Source organism: Rattus norvegicus, chromosome 3, assembly GCF_021556685.1.
Source record: "Rattus norvegicus strain SHRSP/BbbUtx chromosome 3, alternate assembly SHRSP_T2T, whole genome shotgun sequence".
Lineage (NCBI taxonomy): Eukaryota > Metazoa > Chordata > Mammalia > Rodentia > Muridae > Rattus > Rattus norvegicus.
Genome location: NC_141536.1, coordinates 24,079,149 through 24,101,281, shown reverse-complemented (window position 1 = coordinate 24,101,281; position 22,133 = coordinate 24,079,149). Strand labels below are relative to the sequence as shown.

General features: G+C 35.2%; 1 protein-coding gene across 2 annotated transcripts in view; it reads left to right on the top strand.

Moving 5' to 3' along the window:
* Positions 1-22,133, top strand: part of Lrp1b (LDL receptor related protein 1B) — a 2,085,328-nt gene that overhangs the window by 1,852,060 nt on the left and 211,135 nt on the right. For both annotated transcript variants that reach the window (XM_087654909.1, XM_087654910.1), the window contains exons 61-63: positions 7,282-7,470; positions 8,253-8,401; positions 15,612-15,705. In XM_087654909.1, the coding sequence (XP_087511035.1) occupies positions 7,282-7,470; positions 8,253-8,401; positions 15,612-15,705 (432 nt within the window). The remainder of the gene's footprint in view (positions 1-7,281; positions 7,471-8,252; positions 8,402-15,611; positions 15,706-22,133) is intronic.

Below are 22,133 nucleotides of genomic sequence, written 5' to 3'. Positions count from 1 at the left end.
TCAGCGGGATCCCATTCTCAGTTCAGTAGTTTAATGATGGCATTCGCCTATGTATTTGCTGTATTCTGGCTGTGTCTCTCAGGACAGATCTACATCTGGTTCCTGTCGGCCTTCACTTCTTTGCTTCATCCATCTTACCTAGTTTGGTGGCTGTCTATGTATGGGCCACATGTTGGGCAGACTCTGAATGGGTGTTCCTTCTGTCTCTGTTCTAAACTTTGCCTCCCTATTTCATGCCAAGGGTATTCTTGTTCCCCTTTTAAAGAAGGAGTGAAGCATTCACATTTTGCTCATCCTTTTTGAGTTTCATGTGTTCTGTGCATCTAGGGTAAATTGAGCATTTGGGCTAATATCCACTTATCAATGAGGGCATACCATGTGTGTTTTTCTGTGATTGGGTTACCTCACTCAGGATGATATTTTCCAGTTCCCTCTATTTGCCTATGAATTTCATAAGGTCATTGTTTTTGACAGCTGAGTAATATTCCATTGAGTAGATGTACCACATTTTCTGTTTCCATTCCTCTGTTCAAGGGCATCTAGGTTCTTTCCAGCTTCTGGCTATTATAAATAAGGCTGTTAAGGTTTACATTTATTTGTAGAATTTTGTTTGAGGTCTCAAATTACTGAAAAGACCATATTTGACTCATATCATGATAATTTAAAAACAAGTAAGAAAGAATAATGTATCTTTTTTTATAACCAATATTCCCAATGTATGTCAGGACTCTCTGCCAGCTGAGATGAGAAGGTAGACAAAATAATACACAAAATGCTAGATAAAGATGTACCATAAATTCCTTCCACCTTTTCTGAATGGCTTAATTTAAAATATTTCTGAATATAACAACAGTTTCTATACTTGTCATTACAAATAAGATACATTACAACAATTTAAACATGTAATATTCCAGTACTGATTGCTGCTTTAAGGAGCCAATTAGAATGCTATTGAAAAGTGTCCAAAGGCACCTCCTGTAATAGAATTCCAGGCAGAATTTGTTTAAGTTTGTCTATGCTCTAAGATATTTGCTGAATTAAGAAGTTTATTTTGGTTACAAAGTGTTCTCCCTGAAAAAAAAATGCTTCTTGTTTATCTGATAGCTGTTCAATATCCTGATATTCCTAAGCATCGTGCAGCCTTAGTGTTCTTAGAATTTCTCAAGACTTTTATTTCTTTAGAACATTAAACTTTGGATTCATTGACTTGAAATTTATTATTTAGAACTGTTACTTAACAGTAAGCAATTCTGCATAAAGGGCAAAGAAAAACATTATAAGGGAGAATAATAAATACATACGTTAGAGAATTTAAGGCTAAAATTATCTTTAAAAATGATTATACAAGCAACTCTAATGGGGGCATGACATTGGCAAGGGAGGGCTGACGTCGCCCTGAGGTTCCCTTGCTGTGCAGTTGTGCTGTCTCATGCTGTTCTCTGTAACTGCCTCTGCCCTCATTTTCTGAAGTTCCGTGCTGTCTGGATATTTTCTCACCTACCCACCATTCTCATGAATTAGGAAATGTGTTCTTCCCACCCACTGGCCATTTTCAGAAATACTTCATTTTCTCTTGCGTGATAAACCATTATTATTGTAACTAATTTCAGCTTCTCCTTCACACTCTGTGCATTTCCCCCATTCTTTTAAGTCACATTTCATACCGTTTAATGCTAAATATCTTCTGACTTGTTTCAATCGTTTTGGCTGTCATGATAAGCTATTGTAATGTACGCCACATCTTCATACTTATATTCATACTTTTCTAGAAAGATACTAAGTTAAAAATTATATTGAGGGATTTTAGAATGTGGAACTAGTGATGTTCTCTGCTAAAAAATTGTTGTTTTGGTCTAGTTAAATATTTTGAACATTTCCAAAGACTGCTGTTGTGTATTGACCCTGAAAGATACATTAGATAACATAGTAAATGTGAAATATAAATTATATGCTCTATTTTTCCCACATGTGAGCATTTACCCTAGTCTACTTCTGGAAAGTTGATACTTTAATTGTATTACCAAAGTGCTTTAGGATTTGGGTTTAACTTAGTTTTACTTCACTGACAGAATATTTGATTATATATAAGAGAAAACGTTTGATACATTTTTTCTCCATTATCTCTCTATGCCATATTAATCTAACAGTGGACACTCCTATTCTTGTTTGGTTCATTTTCTCTCAGCAGTGTTTTTAGATAGAGATAAAAGAAAAAATTCTATACCTTACGCATGTCCACTATAGAGAAGAAAGTGCCTTTGATAAAATGACTGTTTTGCCTCAGAAAAGGTGCATATTGTAATAGAGATTTAGTGTAGATTAAACTCAAGGAGAAAGGCAAAAGTCCTATAGAGTATTTCAAGTGTGGAGGTGCATGCTCTTTATGTTCATGGCATTGAAAATAAGGAAATTGGAAGTGTCTTACAGTATATTAGGAAAGGACAATTCGATTTGAAAAGTTGGTCACCATTACCATATTAGGAGATCAGTCTTTCAAATGTATTCATTTATAAAGAAAGAGCAAGCGTAATCTAACCAGGTAATTTTATTCAGTTGTTTCTGAACAATACAAAAGGCATAATCAATAAAGGCACATGGCATTATTCAATAAGGATAAAAATGAATCATGATCTTTAGTTCTCCTTTAACTTGATTACATTGTAAAATAAGGCATAATCTGGTGATTGTCCTATCTAACTTTGTTTTATCTTAGAAACTGATAAAGGCTTATAGGTATTTCTACCTAATAAATTTAAAGGCTGTGAGTTGCCACAGTTATTTCTTCTTGCTGTACAATCACCATCACAAAAATGACTTGTAAAAGAAAATGGTTATTGGGAATCAAAGTTCCGTAGGGTTAAAGTCCATGGCCACCATTAAGTGGATCATGATAGCAGGCATGGCACTGGAGCAGTAGCTGAGTCCTTACATCTGATCCATAACCAGGCGCAGAAAGAAAGAACTATTTGGGAATGGCCAGGGGCTATTTGAACCTCAGAGCCTTCCCTCACTAACACACCTCCTCCTGTCAGACCACACCTCCTAATCATTCCCAAGTAGTTCACCAACTGGGAGACCAGCATTCAATATATGAACTTAGGAGGATACTCACATTCAAACTGCAACATAAGTATAAAACAATTTAAAAATAGAACTTAAAGATAATAAAGCAAGTGGACATGAATACAAATCCCCAACACACACTTTAAAACCTGTAATTCTAGAATCAATCAGTTGTACAGGTGGAGGTCAGATCTCTCTAGCAAACCTTCATAGATAAACAGTCAGCTTCAGTGTAGTGAGAAAACCTGCCACAAAACTTAAGGTAGAAAGTAATAGAGAAAATACCGCCATTGTCCTCTGGTATTTGCATGCATTTGCACACATACAACACACACACATGGGCAAACTCACTATATAAAACACACATACAATAAATGGTGTCAGTAAATAATGAAAATAGTACTTGAATGCAAAAAGTCATTGCTACAGGAGAAATAAGAGGCTAATCATGACTTGCTAGAAGAATATCTATCCACTTGGTATGGTGGAACAAATCAAGGCAATTCTGTGAGCATCCCAATGTACCCTCCATAACACTGTGGGGTTTTTCAAAAGAAAAATTTTTTATACTTTTTGTTCCTTTATCTTTAAAGTCATATCAAAACTATGAAATTGGGATGGTGCTATTAAGAATCATATTCATTTAACTTGTTATCCAGAAGTAGTCTAGAATATTATGTCAGTGTTTCAAGCATCAAGACTGTAAAAATGGCAGAAGCACAACTTGCAGCCATCTTTTCACATTTTCTTTGGTATGATATAACTATGTCTATTCTCAAAATTAACTGACAGTGAAAACTGCAAAGTTAGTACTACTTTGATATTGATCTTTGCCACATATCAATAATATTCTTCTGAAATATATAGTTAGGGAAATATGAATTGAAGACTAGTGCCTGAGCAGACTAATGGAAACATTTCTCTAGACAATGCCAGTGTCATCCAGTATTGAATAGAAACAACCATAGACATGGTTTTAAATATATAATAATCATCCATTAAGGTACTGCTCATCTATCATTTACATTTTTCTGTCTTTCTTGTGTGACCTTTAAATATCTAAAGATAAAAGATTCATTAAATTTACCTTTCTGATTGCTTTCTTATTTAGCCAGAGGTTATAATTAATATATATATATTCATTCTATATTTGTATTTAAAAGGACAGATACATAATTTTATGAAAATATTGCTACTTTTGCCCATAAATTTTATTCCACATTGCTTTCTTAGAGTTTGTTCAGTGTTCCCTTCTCATTCTGAGGCTATTCAGACCAGACAGATGAATCTCACACTGTATGGTAGAGGAATATTTCATCTTTATTTCCCATTCTTTGCTTGATTTCTGTTGGTGGGGTTTGTGGCCCTGTCAGTGTCATAACTCCTGAAAATGTCAGCTTGGTGAGCTAGGTCAGATCAGATGGATTGATACGTTTTTTTCCCTTAAAAGCCTAGTTGGGTTTTTTGGCTTCACTTTTTATGTACCCAGCGGTAGTATTTGATGGTGTTTGAGAAGAAAGTGTATTTACCAAATGGGAGATTTAGAATTTGATTATAAAGCAAACAGTGCCAATTTTGTACTTCAGTGCCAAACAGAAAATTGAAACAAAAAGAAAGACAGTTTGAGAAAATAAACTATTTCTTCATTTTGACCTGGATTTTCTATGTGCTCAGCACAATTTAGCGACATGTTATCCATTGGAAAGAAGACATTATTTTGCTGAAGTAATAGATGTTTAATTTTTATCAAATTTTATGAGTATACACTCACAGGCTACCCCTATGGTTCTCCCCTTTTAATCAAACACTATTTGTTATGCTTGGTGGCAAGCATATGGGCTTACTAAGCAAATGGGCTTAGTCATTTCATGGGTCAGATGCTCATACATTTATGGTAACTATTTAATAATAAAATTTCTAAATATGGTATTGCTTATCTAGTTGTCCAGTAATTTGTCGACATCTGGAGGTCACCTGAACTTTCATGAACTTTTTCATGAACTTTTGGTTTTCTTGCTCTGACAGCTCCATCCTCCTAAGAGCAGAACAGAGATGGTGAAGTGCTGAGATCTTAGCAGCAGAGAAATGATTTACATTCAAAACCCAGTTTGTTATTTACTCATTTTGATCACATCTTTGTATGGTCAAGTATTGAGAAGAAGAATATTTCACAATAGATAATGGGCAATATTAGATGAGATAATATTTACAAAAGAGTTTTGGCAACATTAGATAAAATAAAATGTATAAAGTTATTACCCCACTGCGGTATTGAAATGCTCAGTTTTCTTTGTATTTAGGGCTGAAAGATGTGTGTTGAATCAAAAATTGCTAGTTTAGGGTAGTTCTAAAGTACCCAGATATTTAGTAGTATAAATAAGTGACAGTTCTAAATATTGAGAATAATAATACTACTTTCAAAATACTTGTTGATATTAGTTTACTAATTTTATCAATAATCTTGTCTTTCCACAGACGTTGATTGAATCTCTGTAGACTGGGAGTTTAAAGTAATGATTAACTTTGAGCCCATAGTAATGATATAATTAATTTCTTCAAGTTCAAATATATATAAAATTAATATTTCTATGCATTTGAAAATATGTATGACAGATTGAGAAACTTTCAAATAAAGCTGAATGTATACACCATAATTTGCCCAATTATTATTTTTTTTAATTTAAAGCAGAGGAAGGACACTGGAGTAGTTTGTACAGGTAGCTTACATCAGTCCTTATAGTTAAGTGTGCTTTTCATTCTTCTACTCAACCTGACATATCTTATTTAGACGTGTGTTCTGTTTAAATAACACAAGTTACAGGAAGAGGTAAGTTCCAAGGACAAAGACAACTAACATCGAGATTTAGAAATGCCTAATGTTTCTGAAATTCTTACAAATTCTACCTTTTTTCATATACACAGTATCTTGTCCACATTCAATTTTTATAGAACCCATATTTCTGATAATAAGTGATTTTATCTGAAGGTTCTTTAATCTCATGCTCTTTCTTTTGTTTGTGACTGAATCAGAGTAAATTCTCAGATTCCATTTGATTTATCTTAAACTCAATACACCAGAGTTTTAAAATGCTTACTTCTTTTACAACACAAATTTATCCTGCCTTATATTTCAAAAGATGCCTTATATTTCCATGAACATAATAAATTGTACTAAAACTCTGATATTCTTCAGTTGCTACTGAACAGGTCAAAGATTAATTTTTCGTCATCAAATCTAATAATGAAAAAATGGTATTACAATAGTTGCTTCAGTTAACTTTCTCTTGTGACATTAAATACTTAAATACTCAACATGTTAGCATTTTTGTACATATCTCAATTTTTCTTTCTCTGAAATTGATTATTTGACAAATTTGAGAATTCAGGAGCTGAAAAAAATCTACTATCATTTGCAAAGTATTTTGGGACTGAAGGATTTGAACACACACCAGACAATTCTTCATCAAAATATTCTTCTCAGAAAGAAAAACCTGGGCAACACCATAGGAATCTTTACACTTGTGTGCCACCAGGACTCTATGTGGCCACATTTTGATGGCCAATCAGTGTTTATATTTAAATACTCTTTTATAATGAATGTCATAATTAAAGAATAATTTAAATCAGCAGCCAAGTGGCTGTATATACTTTTTCTTCACTCTTACATCATCTTGAGGTAAAAACAAGCACAAAATCTCAATGACTTAAATGAACTAACATGCTTTGTAATTGCTTCCTGACATTCTACTTTCAGTCAGTAGACCATTTCATCTCTGAAATGTTAGGTAATCATTTTATCTGGCAAAAGCTAATCAATGAACTTTAAGGAAGAAATTCAAAACCTACTAGACGTACAGACACCACACACACACACACACACACACACACACACACACACACACACACACACTCACATTCAGTGTCCATATTTTAAATTCAATGATTTTTGGATACTACTCATTTCCTATAAAGGTGAGCTTGATAACACTCATTTTTCTTCCCAGTTGTTAAACCAAGCCAAATATGAGAATAGTGAACCCTAGTGCCCACTCTTGCATTCTCTTACCCAGTAATAAAGAACCTTGCCAACCTGACAGGTTGTCATAGCAATTATTCAGAAGCTCTGTAGCAGTAGTATCTGTCTGCCCATGTAGTACTGAATATTTTAACTGGCAGTCTTCCAAGACTGAACATTAATCTTACCATCTCCTATTACAGTCCCTAATCAAGATATCCCAGGGGTGATTGCACTAACATTGTTTGAAGACTACATCTACTGGACTGATGGGAAAACCAAGTCACTCAGCCGTGTCCATAAAACCTCGGGAGCAGACAGACTTTCACTGATTTACTCATGGCATGCCATCACAGATATCCAGGTGTATCATTCTTATAGACAACCTGATGGTAATTATTCTTTCCATGTTTCCATAATGCATCAACATCTTCCAGTAACATTTCATTTTTTATTATTTCAAGGTTAATTATAATTTCATTCTTGATAAGAATGATCAGATATCATTGTTTAGTTTTATTTTATTGAATAAAGCCAGTTCACGTCAAGTGCTTCTATTGAAGGGTGTGATTAGATGATCGATAATAGTAGAAAGACATAGGGATTTGTTCAAACCATACTAAACTGTGTTGAAAACAATGTATGTAGTCAGAGAAGTGAAAGATTGGGTCATTAGAATAATTCATTACTTTCGAGCTACAGGGTTCCTAGTTTCCAGAACTCGGGTTACAAAGAATTCTATTTCAGTAGTTTGGAAAATTGGAAATATTTAATATGCCTCATAAGATTCTACAAAACCATGTGGTATAAATATCTGATTGCTTTCCTGTACTAAAAGGTGAAATGCCCTGATTTTTGTGGTAGTTCATCATCTCACTTCTTTATTTCACATTTATATTTCTGATCATATGTATTATTTCGTCACAAATGCCTCTGGTCTTTACTTTTTTGAGAAGTGATTATTTTTAACCAACATGTTTATTTTTGTAGAAACCATTTAAAATTGATGAAATCACAATTGAATAGCAATCCAAGAATTTGTCATAACTTTACTAGCGGCAAATCACAAAGGTTTATTTGACTATAAGTTACAAACTTGAACATTCAGTCTCAAACATCATATTACATTACTGGTCTTGATAATTTTGTTTTGCTGTGTATTTCTTGTTTTTAGTCTCCAAACATCTTTGCACGGTAAATAATGGTGGTTGCAGCCATTTGTGCCTTTTAGGCCCTGGGAAGACGCACACCTGTGCATGTCCTACCAACTTCTACCTTGCAGCTGACAATAGAACTTGTTTATCCAACTGCACAGCAAGTCAGGTGAGTTGAGTTCTGAAACCATTTCCTGTGTAGATTGTGTGTGCTGTTATTAATGTTTGGCCTGAGTTTGCTTATGGTCATAAAAAATGTAGAATCTAGTTTTGTTATTATGTACAGTGAAATGACTGATCAGTCTAGGCACTGCACAGAACACTCATTCCGTGACACTGCATGGAAAAAGGGGAAACCAATCTAATGCAGAGACTTAAAATAGGACTTGCAACATTAGAGAACAAATAGAGGCCAGAATACAAACAAAGAGAAAACAAACCAATTTTACCAAGATTCACAGACAATTATGACTCCAACCCTCCAAGAGCAGAACTGTAGGATAAGAGAGCATTTTACACAGGTCAAAAGCAATTGCAATAAAGGAAAGATATAATAAAGATGGATAGAGTTTAAATGACCAAGTTAGATTCTGGTTAATGAGTCCTGCCTCACCATCGCACTCTGCAAACACAAAAGGTAAATGAATAAATGATGACTACCTTTCCTGAATATAGAATAAAAAATTTATTTGTGAAAACACCTATCAAATTTTGCTTATTCTCCTTGAAGATATTCCAGAAAAATATCCTACTTAATGGAAATTAATAGTATGGAGTTAGTTTAATTAATTTTTATTAGATTTTGGAAAGTAGTCATATGACACTAAAAACAGCACTTAGTTACACCAGAGTCAATATCTTGTTTGAGTTGAGATCAAGTGGAGAAATAAGGCAAGGATATTTCTTTAAAGAGTAAATTTATGCTTTAAATTCTACGCTTAGATTTGGCTTATTTTTGGCAACCAACAGGAACTTGCTTGCCAAAGATTTTATTTTCAACTGAGCTTCTGTGAAACCCCACCCCAGCTCACCTCTGTATGTCTGAATACAGAGCTGAACTTACCACACATGAAGTCACTGTTGGTAGATATTCAGGGCATCTGCTGATTGGCACAACCTGGCTATTCGCCTGGTTCTGCTTCATCTTCATGGGATCGTCTGAGCTTGATTCTTAAGTTTCTTGGTACCTTTCTTTTCTCATCTTTTAATTGGATAATTAACTTTATCCATTTTCTGATGTTATGTAACAGAATTTCATAAACCTGTGAATTTATAAAGAAACCAAACTTATTGCAAATTTCTGGTGGCTCTTAAATCCAAGATCAAGATGCTATAACTGGTGAGGGCAAATGGTGAGCAATTTAGAGAGCACTATAAGAGAACACAAGCCATAGCATGGACAGTATAAATACTAAACAATTTCAAATTTGCAATAAAAGAAGTTTAAATTTATGTAGAGATTAACAAAATAACAAAAATCAAACTTAAAAGAAAGGTACAGCTACTCTCCGGATATCTAAACTATATTCCCCAAAAGAGAGACATTCATCAGGCAGGAGGGAACCCTTGTCACCTGACCTAATGTCCACTACATCAACAGAAAATAACCTTTCAAAATGGTTTTTAGAAATTACATACAAATAAGCAAAATGATATTTTCAAAGCACTGTTATAATAATTAAACGGACACAATTTCTCAGACATAATAGTAGTAGTTAACCTCACCGTTAATGGATCCTGAATATGTGTCTTCAGTTTAAGCTACAGACATCCTAGAGAAGATATAGTCCTGATCTCAAAGCAGAAGCCATAGACTTGGTTTGCAGTATAGATATATAGGATGGGAATGTAAGCCATGGGAAAATGCCATCAGCAACCTCATTATTCATATCAGTAGAAATTTCTTTTTTTAAATGTAGAATAGAGTTTATTTAGGGACATGGGAAGTGAGAATGGAGTAGAGGCTGAGAAAGAGAGGAAACAGAGATGGACAAGGTTGGGGTGAGGGGAGAGAGAGGGGAGAGAGAGAGAGAGAGAGAGAGAGAGAGAGAGAGAGAGAGAGAGAGGCTATGTCCCTATGTTTGCTAGGAGAGCAATGCCTCTAGTTACTACAAAGCTAATCTTTTCCTCTCACATATATTATCTGACAGATTATTTCTACAGTTGTTACAATATTTATAGTACAGAAATATTTAAAAATATGACTCAATTTAAAAAAACTATTGTGAATTTTCTTTTCCTTTTATACAGACTAAGTATTATTATCAAGCAAACAAAAGAAATGTAATCAATAATGTGCTCTCTAGATTCATTCAGGGAATTTTCCCCACATCATGTCGTTCTAGGTTTGCTTGGATTTCTAGTGACATTAGAGAAGTTGCTATGTTTATGTTAGGAAAACTTGAAGGTACTGAAAGTAGTAGTGACATTAGGGGCATTAGGGAAGTTGCTGTTTACTTTCGAAGCACTTGAAGGCTTTAAAGAACAATCCATATTCCTTTAAAACTCTGAATGGCTTTAGATTGGTACTCTCTTCTTTTCATGTATTCCAGATTTGAGTTAGAAAATGTCTAACATTTTCTAAGACAATGTCTAACATTTAAGACTCCAAGGCAATATTCTTTCAGGCATCCTTTGTCTGTTTGAAGTAGGATGCAACAAGATGCAGCCATGCCATCAAAATTGCAATAGCTTTTTCTTTCAAGCTCCTCTCTATGAGTGCATCTGTGTCTATAGAATTCCGTCCTGCACAGCAGTACCTTTGGTTCTACTTCTCTGTTTCAATCTTTGATGAAATTGTAGAAATTTCTCTATTGGCTTCCCATAGGTAAAAGAGAAACTTTTTTCAGTTGTCTTGTCCAATTTCAATATGATGGTTTTGGTTTTATTGTTATTATATTTTATTTATTTTATATTTTAAGAAAATGAATGAATTAATAAAAACCAAGCCACTAGGGTCAAGTTTCACAACTGAACTGTCATGTATATCTCCTGGGATCAAAAATATGTCAATTTTCTCCTTAGGGGTTACATGCCTCATATTCAAGAGTTGTTGACCAACATACAGATTCCATAGTTCTTTTGCATGTACCTTAATTTGTTTACACTTTACAGGGAATTTTTTGTTTGTTTTTGTTTTGGCTTTTGTTTTGTTTTCTTGAATTCAAGGAGTTTTAGTTGATTTTTATAAAATTTTTGAGAGTGAATTCAAACTCCCTACTTGATGGGTAGGGAGTGTAAGGAAAGCTAGAAGGTTTGGGGTTGAGGGAGAATATGATCAAGTGACAATGTTGAAACAGTTTTAAATAATAAAAATATAATAGAAAATAAAAATACTTCCAAATCCAAGTCCTCAAATTTTTTTTGACTATGTAATTGATCCTGTGACAAATTCCATCCCATTGTCTGGGATGATAAGGCGAGGTGGACTCAGTCAAACAGTGTCCGAATCATCCTGAGATCCATACCTTTAGCTGTTTGCTCTCATTCCTTCACTGTGTGAGGGAAAGAGCCCCAGTGTACTGCTCTGTACTGCCCTCCACACTGTCTGCCTTTTCCCACTTCTTCATGAATATTAAATATGTCTCTGCAATGAATACCCCGCCCATCCTCACTTGTAGGTAGTTTTTTTTTTTCCTTTTCTTTTTTTTCGGAGCTGGGGACCGAACCCAGGGCCTTGCGCTTGCTAGGCAAGTGCTCTACCACTGAGCTAAATCCCCAACCCCCTGTAGGTAGTTTTAAAAAGCTTTGTTCTCTGCTTGTTTTCAGGCTGTAGACACAGCTGAATTCCTTGAGCTAGAAGTTCTTTATTTATTGTTTCATAATATTCTTTTTTGTTAATCAATTCATTCATTTATATATCAAATGGTATCCCACTTCAAGCAAGAAGTTCTAAATACTTGTTCAATGTTCAAGGATAGAGATACCTCAGTGCCTTCCTGTTTGATGGGCGAAGTGTCATCCTTGGATTCTATCTCTTGCTTACTTTCCTTAATGAAATTAAGAGAGAACAATTCCCTTCTCTCATTTATTTCCCTTAGCTATTGTTCTTCCTGTAGTGTTTCCACATTATTGGTGATTAGCCCCGCTCAAATAGCTAATCCATTATCATGCTCAACATCACAGTCTTCAGCCACTATATAGTCAACCATGACTTGACTTGAGTCATGAGTTGTGGCTTGAGTGAGGAGAGCATTAATAGCACCCACTCCTTTCAAACTTGAATGGGGGCTGGGGAGATGTCCACTTGCTCCATGCTCACTGAACTGCTCCATAAGCCCAGGCTCTTCCACTGCCTGAGAAGTAAGAGGTGAGACAGTCCTTAACTTTTATATTTTTATTTTTAATGTCATATTTTCATTTTTATTTTAAATGTTACTTAATTTAAATATGAAAAATGAAGTCTACACATGAAATAGAAGAAATCTAAAAATAAAATGTTGGGTATCATTCAAAACTAAATGTTAGCATGCTTTGTCTGCTTTATCATGGTTTCTCTGACTCAAATCCCCTTTATAGCCTTATTAAATTTAAATGAGAGCAGAATATCATATTATATGTAATTCCCACAGTTGATTATTTAAATCAGATATATTTAGTGATTTTAAATATGTATTAGAAATTTCCCCTTCATATTTGGGAATACTTTGAAGATACTCATAGGACATGGAATCCTCATACATGCTTTGATATACTATAATGACTGGAAATATTTAATGTTCAGGGCAATTGCCTTCAGACTTAGTCTCATGTCCCTAAAGTGTCGACTATCTATAAAGGTAGTTTCCCCTCTGGTAACTTATGAAAAACACAACAGACATGACCACAGGCTAAGAAAATTATAGAAAATCAGTTGAATAGAGAGATTTCCCCTAAGGCTAGTGTTCTCTATTCCCTCCCAAATTACTACAAGAATAACTTATATTTATAATTCTATCCAAAATCAGTTCCATGCTTTCCAGACCCATTCAGCACTCACTAACAACAAAGGCTTTCTTACTAAAGCAATTGCATTTTAAATTAACAAACAGATTTCATAACCATTTCTATTAAAGATAATTGAACCAAAGCAAAATTTTCATGTTACAGTTTTTCCATGCCAAATCTTTTGCATGAGAATTAGTGTATGACATTTCAGAAATAAAATAAAACTTCTAGAAATGTATTTACCCAAGGCTTCTACTCTGAATGAATGTAAAGTTTTTTTAGTATAAAATAAAGAAGCTGAGTATAGTGTCCTGAACCTTTAATCCAAGTGGTTTGTGTTAGGGGGAAGGGCAGAGGAAGGTTTGACTATTTGAGTTAAATGGCATCCAGGTCTACATAGTGAGTTCCTTCATAGCCAGAGCTACACAATGAGAGCCTGCTTCAAACAAACAATAATTATAGATTATAGTTTGATGACCAAAAGAGTTTGACTACATTTGTTTATTGCTTATGTAATGTTAACTATTATAGATACATGGGTTCTCTGTTCAGAAAATTTGCTTTTTTTTTTTTTTTTTTTTTTTTGGAGGAAACGGTTTATTTCACCTGACAGATTAACACCCCTTCATGCAGAAAAGTCAGAGCAGGAACCTGGAGGCAATTTTGTTAATCATGGAGGAGAAAATTTGCTTTTATAATTTAAATATTGGTTAGAAGTAAAGGTTGCTGAGTCAAAGTGACTGAGTTTTTGGGCCACTGTGCATAATTGTACAGAAGCAAAGATGGCACTAGACTCGGTTTGGGGCATGGAGTTCTTTGTGAGTAAAATGTTCACTTCATATGTAGATCAATTCCCAGTGTTACCTTAACAACTGATGGAGAGATGCACAGTTATCTCCTCAAAGATGGGATGTGGAGGCCAGAGGACCAGAAGTCCAAGGTCATCCTCAGCTATTTACCAAGTTTGATGAAATCCTGTGCCAAGTGAGACTATATGTCAAAACAAAATAAAAAACAAATCAGTAAAGAGTTTTATGACCTGACTTCTGGTCCCACTGAGGGTCAAGACTCCTTCATCATCTGAATGTAACTTCTCAAAGCTCTTCTCTATGAATGGCTCATAGACCCAACTGCCTGTAAGTCAATATTGCCATGAAACAAGGCCAACAGACTATCTTCCTCAATCAACTTTCTTTTCCATAGTTAATCCAAAAGTCATGGTTTAACTACTTTTTCCCAATCTACCCTTCATATAGCTACTTTAGGCATTTCGATGGATGGATTTGTAAACAAAAAACATCTCACTTTGGAACTTTCAGTGACTAGAATATTAATTTTCCGTATTAAACTTTATTTCATAAATATTTGCTGTGTTTCTTCTTTCTTTGTACTTTCTTTTCTTTTTGTCATATCTTTGACCTAGTACTTGAAAGTATTACCATGAGTTCAAGGTTGGTCCAGGCTACCGAGTTAGTTAGTTTGTGTAAATAAAAACAAAACAAGAAGTGAATAAATTGACTAATGAAACAAAGTCAACAAAGAGACAATTGCAGCCTAATCTGTCCACATTTTAACATATTACTGTAAATTCCCTTTCCTTATTTTTTGAAATCATGCACATTTAAAACAGTTAACATGCTCATATCACAGGTTCTACTAAGAAAATTCCATACACATATAATTATACTCTGGGTACATTCATACTACCTTCTAGGGTATATGCTTTTAGATAATTCTAATATTTAAAAATAAATGTACTGACTACTGTCTTGTAGACATAACAATATTTATGATCTCAGCTACAAATTTTGGTAGTTGTGATTTTGTTTGTTTGTTTTTGTTGTTTGAGAACACTCATGAAATTGTTATATTGTGATTATTCAGTTGGAAGAAATCTTCCAAGTTTATCACCATAGAGTGTCTAAAGAATAAGAGCTGGCCTGATTTTTACTGAAGCCATGAAGATCCTTATGGAAATGTAATTCTTTCCAATTAACTCAAATTTATTTAATTATTTCACATTGATAATATCTCTTCCTGATAGCCCTGGTCATTTTTTTAACTGTGTTTAGTGTTTGATAGAGGTTGTCTGTATAGAACTAGATAAATGTTCGATGCTTTTATGGCTGTTCTCCACAGTAGATTCTTACCTGCCCCTTTGTGGTACTTAAAGCAGCTTTTCAGACATAATGGAAATGCATGGTCCTGATTGTGGCCATTGCAAATCACCAACGGTGATAATCACCCAGGATTTAAACCCCAGGGTGTTCTGGGTAGTGAAAATTTCTGGAGAATGTATTGAGGTTCATTCATTCTTTCATCATTGAATAAACTCTAAGATCATTTCTGCTCACAACTACAGTAAGCCAAAAGGTGTGGTGGGCCAGGTTGTGCATGGATAGTCCTTATGTATGTGTTATGGTTATCAACATTCTCCCCTATTTTTTTTTAAGTTTCGATGCAAAACTGATAAGTGCATCCCTTTCTGGTGGAAATGTGACACTGTGGATGACTGCGGCGATGGATCTGATGAGCCTGACGACTGTCGTGAGTGTTCTGAATATTGGGTTTAGATTTTAGAGTTCTTAACACTCTAGACTTGTAGAAATCAGCTAGGCTTAGACTACGGCATATTTTCATAAACTCCCATATTTGAAATAAGAAAGTATTAACATAGAATTCTTTAAAATACGTAAAGAGAAATGGTTGCAATGTCTTTGTTTTGCCTATAGTTTGTGTTTGTTTAGTTGTTTTTTTTTTTTTGATTAACAGTGGTCAGTAATATAGAAACTGCTTGATATTCAACAAAAAGTGAAATGCAAATGGAAAGAAATAGTAATCCTTTTATACATAATAGAAACTTGTATATTTTTTGTCACTATTAAAACCTTGACAATTCTGAGAGTCAGTCTTTTCAATGCTAATTTTTATTTACTGTAAGATTTAATCTACCCTTAGCAGCTACAGTAAAATGGATCCTGAGTGTGATTGCTGTGGTTACAACTTCTAGGTTAGCAATCATTGCTCACTTAGGTGGTGATGGGCAATCAGAAGTCTTCCGGGAAATCCTATTATAGTTCACTACATAGGTCACTTCAATCCTTTCCTGTCAAGTTGAAGATGCTTACAGTCAATCCCGATAATTCCTTCTATGTCTCAGTGCATAGTTACTTTGACTTCGATTTGACAATTGAACTATGAGTTGGCCTTGATTGGCCTTGACAATAAAGTCTCAAGATCCTAAGGTTTGCACTAAAGACAAGGAATATTGTCTAAGTGAAAGGCAGCTATTTACTTCTGTAAAATTTTCTAATATCAACTAGAAAGCTGTTTTGCATTCTCAGATGGTTATTTAAATGAATTCTTTTTCATCTTCTTTGCCACTATCAATTTAATACTCAGAAAGTTGTTTCATCTATTTTCTATGTGTGCACAAAACAATAAGCCATCAAACTGATGAGATATAAAATGAAAGTTATTGCTTTTGTATTTTTTGTGTGTGTTTTATTTGAAAAAACAATATTCTTCTTTGATTCATTTTCAATCTGCTAGACAATGCATGAGTAGGAAGACTTTTGGACAATAGGTATAAATTCATGATCAAATTATTCTTTTTCAGTTTTAGTATTAGGAAACATGTTAAAAGTAGGAATAATATGGGTGATGATGACTCCTTTGTTATACAAAAATTATTTTCTCCACAATAAAAAATAAGGTTTTCCATAAACAATACCCTTTAAAATAGTCACAAATAATATAAAATATCTTGGTGTAACTCTAGCCAGGCAAGTGAAAGATCTGTATGACAAGAACTTCAATTCTCTGAAGAAAGAGATCAAAGATCTCAGAAGATGGAAAGATCCCCCAAGTTCATGCTCTTCTCTAAGGTAGAATTAACGTGGTGACATGGTAGGAACTCCAGAAAACCAAGTAACCTAATTTGAAAGCGGGATACAGAGATAAACAAAGAATTCTCAATTGAGGAACCTTGAATGGCCAAAATCACCTAAAGAAATGCTCAACATCTGTAGCCATCAAACAAATGCAAATCAAAATGACCCTGAGATTCCACCTTATACCAACCAGAATGGCTAAGATCAAAAACCCAGGCAACAGGAGATGTTGCTGGGAATGTGGAGAAAAGGACACTCCTCTATTGCTGGTGGGATTGCAACCACTCTGGAAATCTGGTCGTTCCTCAGAAAATTGGAAATAGTTCTACCTAAACTATTCTACAGTAGTTCCAGCTGTACTACTCTTGGGCATATACACAAAAGATGCTCTGACATATTCCAAGGACCCTCCTATATTCATAGCAGCCTTATTTTTAATAGCCAGAGGCTGGAAACAACTCAGGTGTCCCTCAAAGGAAGAATGAACATAGAAAATGTGGTTTATTCACACAATGGAATACAACTCAGCTTCTAAAAATGATGACTTCGTGAATTTTGCATGCAAATGGATGGAACTAGAAAATATCATCCTAAGTGAGGTAACCCAGACCCAAAAGGACATACATGGTATGTACTCACTGATAAGTGGATATTAGCCCTGTACTCCTATGATATAACTCACAGACCATAGGAAGCTTAAGAAGGAAGGTCAAAGTGTGAATCCACCAATACCACTTAGCAGGGGGAACAAATAATTATGGGAGTCAGAGGAAGGAAGAGAACTGGGTCAGAGAGGTGAAGTTGGAAGGCAAAGCAGGGCAGGATCAGGTATGGGAAGACATAGGAGAAAGATTCAGGAGGCAGGAAAATGGATAGAAATATGTAACAGTTCTATGGGGAGACCACTAGAAAATCCAAAAGCCAGGGTGCCAGACGCTCTCAGAACCCAATGGGGATGACATTAGCTGAAATACTCAACAGCGGAGTGATAGAACCTGAAGAGACCACCTCCAGTAGATAGACATGTCTCCCAGTTGAGTGGCTGGGCTATCTATTCATCTCAAAATCTTTTATCCAGAATTGTTCCTGTTTAAAAGAAACACAGGACAAAAAATGGACAGAGACTGAAGAAAGGCCATTAAGAGACCACCCCACCTTTGAATCCATCCCATCGGCAGATCCCCAAACCTGACACTATTGTTGATGCCAAGAAGTGTGTGCAGACAGGAGCCTGGTATACCTGTCCTCTGAGAGGCTCTGCCAGAACCTATGACAGATAGAGATACTCACAGCCAACCATAGGACTGAGCCTGGTCACCCAAGGTCACCCCAGTGGAAGAGTTAGGGGAAGGACTGAAGGAGTTGAAGGAAATTGCAAACATATAGGAAAAGCAGTGATGTATATATCTCACCCCTCCGAGACTAAACTACCACCCAAAGTAGTCCATGGCTCCCGCTACATATGTAGCAGAAGACTACCTTATCTGGCATAAATAGCAGGGGAGGCCTTTGGTCCTGTGGAGACTTGTCTCCCCAGAAAAGGCAAATGCTAACTAAAGGGGTGAGAAGGGAGTGGGTGCCTGGGTTGGAGTTCACCCTCTAAGAGGCAAAGGAGAGGATGGTTGGAGTGGGGATTTGCAGAGTGGAGATGAGGAAAGGGAACAACATTTTGAATTTAAATAAATAATTAATAAAAATGGTTTCTCGTGATGTAGTAAATAAAGTAAATACAATTTAACATTATAGGTTTAAAAAAATGGCTTGTTCCTCTTAAAGTATTGAGATGGGCTTTACCTTTACTGCCCAGAGCCACTATTACTGAGGAGAACAGCATGTTCAATACCTAGAGCAAGTCAGAATCACAGTGATATTTCTCTTCAGCATTTGCACCTTCTGAATTCTATTTATAACTTTGAAATATTATGTAATCCATTGATGTGTAAAGTTAACTACAGAATTACAGAGTTAATAAGAATTTCTCCCAGGGACATACTTTTATAATATATGTGGTCAAATATTTATGTTTGAAAACTTCAGAGAGGATGTACTGCTATTGGAAAGCTGGTGTGTGACATATATGTTCTCATACATATACATATATATTAAAAGCTTACTTCAAGCCATTTAGAATGTACATTATCTTTTGTGCTCATTATTTTGTCTTGAGAACATTAAACATCTTTCTTAGCAATCATCAAGCATAAAATATGTTGTTGCTAAACATAGCTGTTATGATGTATAATCGATCTCCGGAATATATTCATCTTGTCTAGTTGAATCTTTTGTGCCCTTTTGCTACTCTCTCCCCAGTTTTCCACTCCCTAGCCCCTAAGAGCTCCCCTTTTACTTATTGTTTGCATGAGTTTGAATTTTTTGTTTTAAAACTTTAAATATCAACAACATGAAAGAATAGTTCCTATTTCTATACTTGGACTTGTTGTAAAAGTATAAAAAATTTTAAAAAAATTATGGTTGTCTTTTATCCCCACTAGGTCTACACTGCAGATCTCTCTATCTAGTTCCTAAGGCAGGTTTCCATGCCAGAATCACATATCCCAACTCCGTGATGGCCCAGACCAGCCGCCCCACACTCCATTACACTTAAATTTACACAAGAAAGAACACACAACACAATAATCTTTGCCCCAATTGATAAGATATAATTGCCCAAGTAAACATACAAAGCCCAATACACATCCATCCCTTAAAAACATCTGTAACAACCTATAAAGTTACAGCGTGGGATCTTAATGTCACCTACCATATTGTCCTTCTCTCTCTGTCTGTCCTATCTCTTCCTCCTCTTCCATTCCAGTCTCCTCTTCCTTCAAATTTCTCTCCCACCCATCCTTCCTTCTCATCCAATTACAGGCCTCCTATCCTGTACCTGCCCCTCACCAGTATTTTATTTTACAAAATCAGTGGGGAGAAGGTTCTGGTGAAGTCACCAGAGTCCTAAGTACATGACTAGGCAGCAGTCCTGGGGCAGTGGAATTAGCATCAAAATACAGATAACTCCAGGGCAAACCACAACACGGACCATTTGACGTAATGTTCTCTAGGATCATACAAATTGTCACAAATGAGATTTCCTCTTTACTTAAACGTGAATGAGAGTTCAGTGTTTATTTGCAACATTTTTTGTACTTTTTTTGTACTGGTGAGGTGATGCTTGACTGTGTTACCAGAAGCAACACTGCAGAAAATACTGGTGCGGTAACACATTTCCAATATGCTGATTTCATTTCCTCTGTACATGTACTTATATCAGAACCGTGAAATAGCATGACAGTTCTATTTCACTTTAGAGGAAGCGTCCCATAAATTTCCATGCTATGTCCTAATTTCTATTGTTATCAACAATGAACAAATAGCTCCTTTCTTAACTATTTGGCATTCTGTGTATTTTAAACGCAGTGCCTATTTTGATAGATTTGATTGTACATCTCATTTTGGTTTTAACATTTAGTCCCTTTGTAATTAGTGATATATATTACTCATTTTTGTTTCTCTGTAAGTACTTAGCCCACTCTTAAACTTTCCTAGTTTGTTACTTTGTCTTAAGTTGATTTTATCATACATTTAGAATATCAGTCCATAATTACAGTATATACTTTGTAAACATTTCTCCATTTTCATAGGTTGTTTTTATATTGTAATTGATTAATTTTTGTCAAAAAATGCATTTTGTTTGATGTGCTGACCTTTGTCTAATTTTTTTTTATTTTTTATTAACTTGAGTATTTCTTATATACATTCCGAGTGTTATTCCCTTTCCCGGTATCCGGGCAAACATCCCCCTCCCCCCTCCCCCCTCCCCTTCGTTATGGGTGTTCCCCTCCCAACCCTCCCCCCATTGCCGCCCTCCCCCCACCAGTCTAGTTCACTGGGGGTTCAGTCTTAGCAGTTTTGATGCTGTTTCCCAGTCTTTAGAGATCAGATTCTCATTCACCCTCACGGAGAGATTTAATTCGAGGTTTTACAAGTAGTTTGTTGTGATTTAACAATTACATTTTGTGATCATTAACACATAGATGTCTACTTGTAGTTGGTAGGTTAGATTCTTAAACAGCTATTGGCATAAGACTTAAAGACACATGACAGAGTAAAAGTGCCGTATATAAACCTGTGAAGGGATTGGATTTTTGATAAATATTCTATTTCTTACATTTTCTATGTATGAATGTTTCTTCTCCGCATATCTGTATACACTGCAACCTGTGTGTAGTGCCTCTGGAGACCAGAAGAGGGCATCAGTTCCATTAGATCTGGAGTTACAAAGAATTGTTGGTCATTATTTGGCTGTGGGCAAATGAACGTAAGATCTCTGGAAGAACCACCAGTGCTTTTAACTGCTGGCCTATCCCTCCAGCCCTGGTTTGTGTTTGAGTAGCTGCATCATCACAATTTGTATATATCTATACTGACTAAGAAGGCATCTTAGAAGGTAACCTCATCTATGAAGGCAAAGAGGCTTGATCCAAGTGTCACACACTTGAAACCTTTTGTGTGAACAAGGTGATCAGGAATTTGTTGTCATTACAAATTTGTATTACATTCCTAAGATACATATTAACATTACACTAGCTTCCAAATCTTTTTTGTTTTTCAACTTTTTAAAGATTTATTCATATTTATTTTGTGTATGGATGTTTTGACTACATGCATGACTGTATACCACCTATATACAGTGTCTGTGGTGGCCTAAAGTGGGCATTGGATCCCCTGGAATGACAGCGGTTGTTAGGTGCCATGTGACTGCTTAGTAACTGAACCTAGATCCTCTGGAGGAATAACTACTACCCCTAACCTCTGAGTTCAGGCCCCCAAGTTGTCTAATAAACATTCGTTTAAACTCTGTGACTCTTTTCTTGGGAGAGTTGTTTATATAACAACAGAAAAATACTAAAGAAAATTGTATGTGTACTAACAAGAAACAAAAGTGGAATGGATAAGTATATATCATGCTGTTCAACATTGACTGCAGTTAAACAAATGTTATTTAGAAAATGTTTTAGAATTTTTTATCCAGGAAGTAAAATATATAGAGAGATTTTCTTTTTGTAGAATTTACATTGTTCA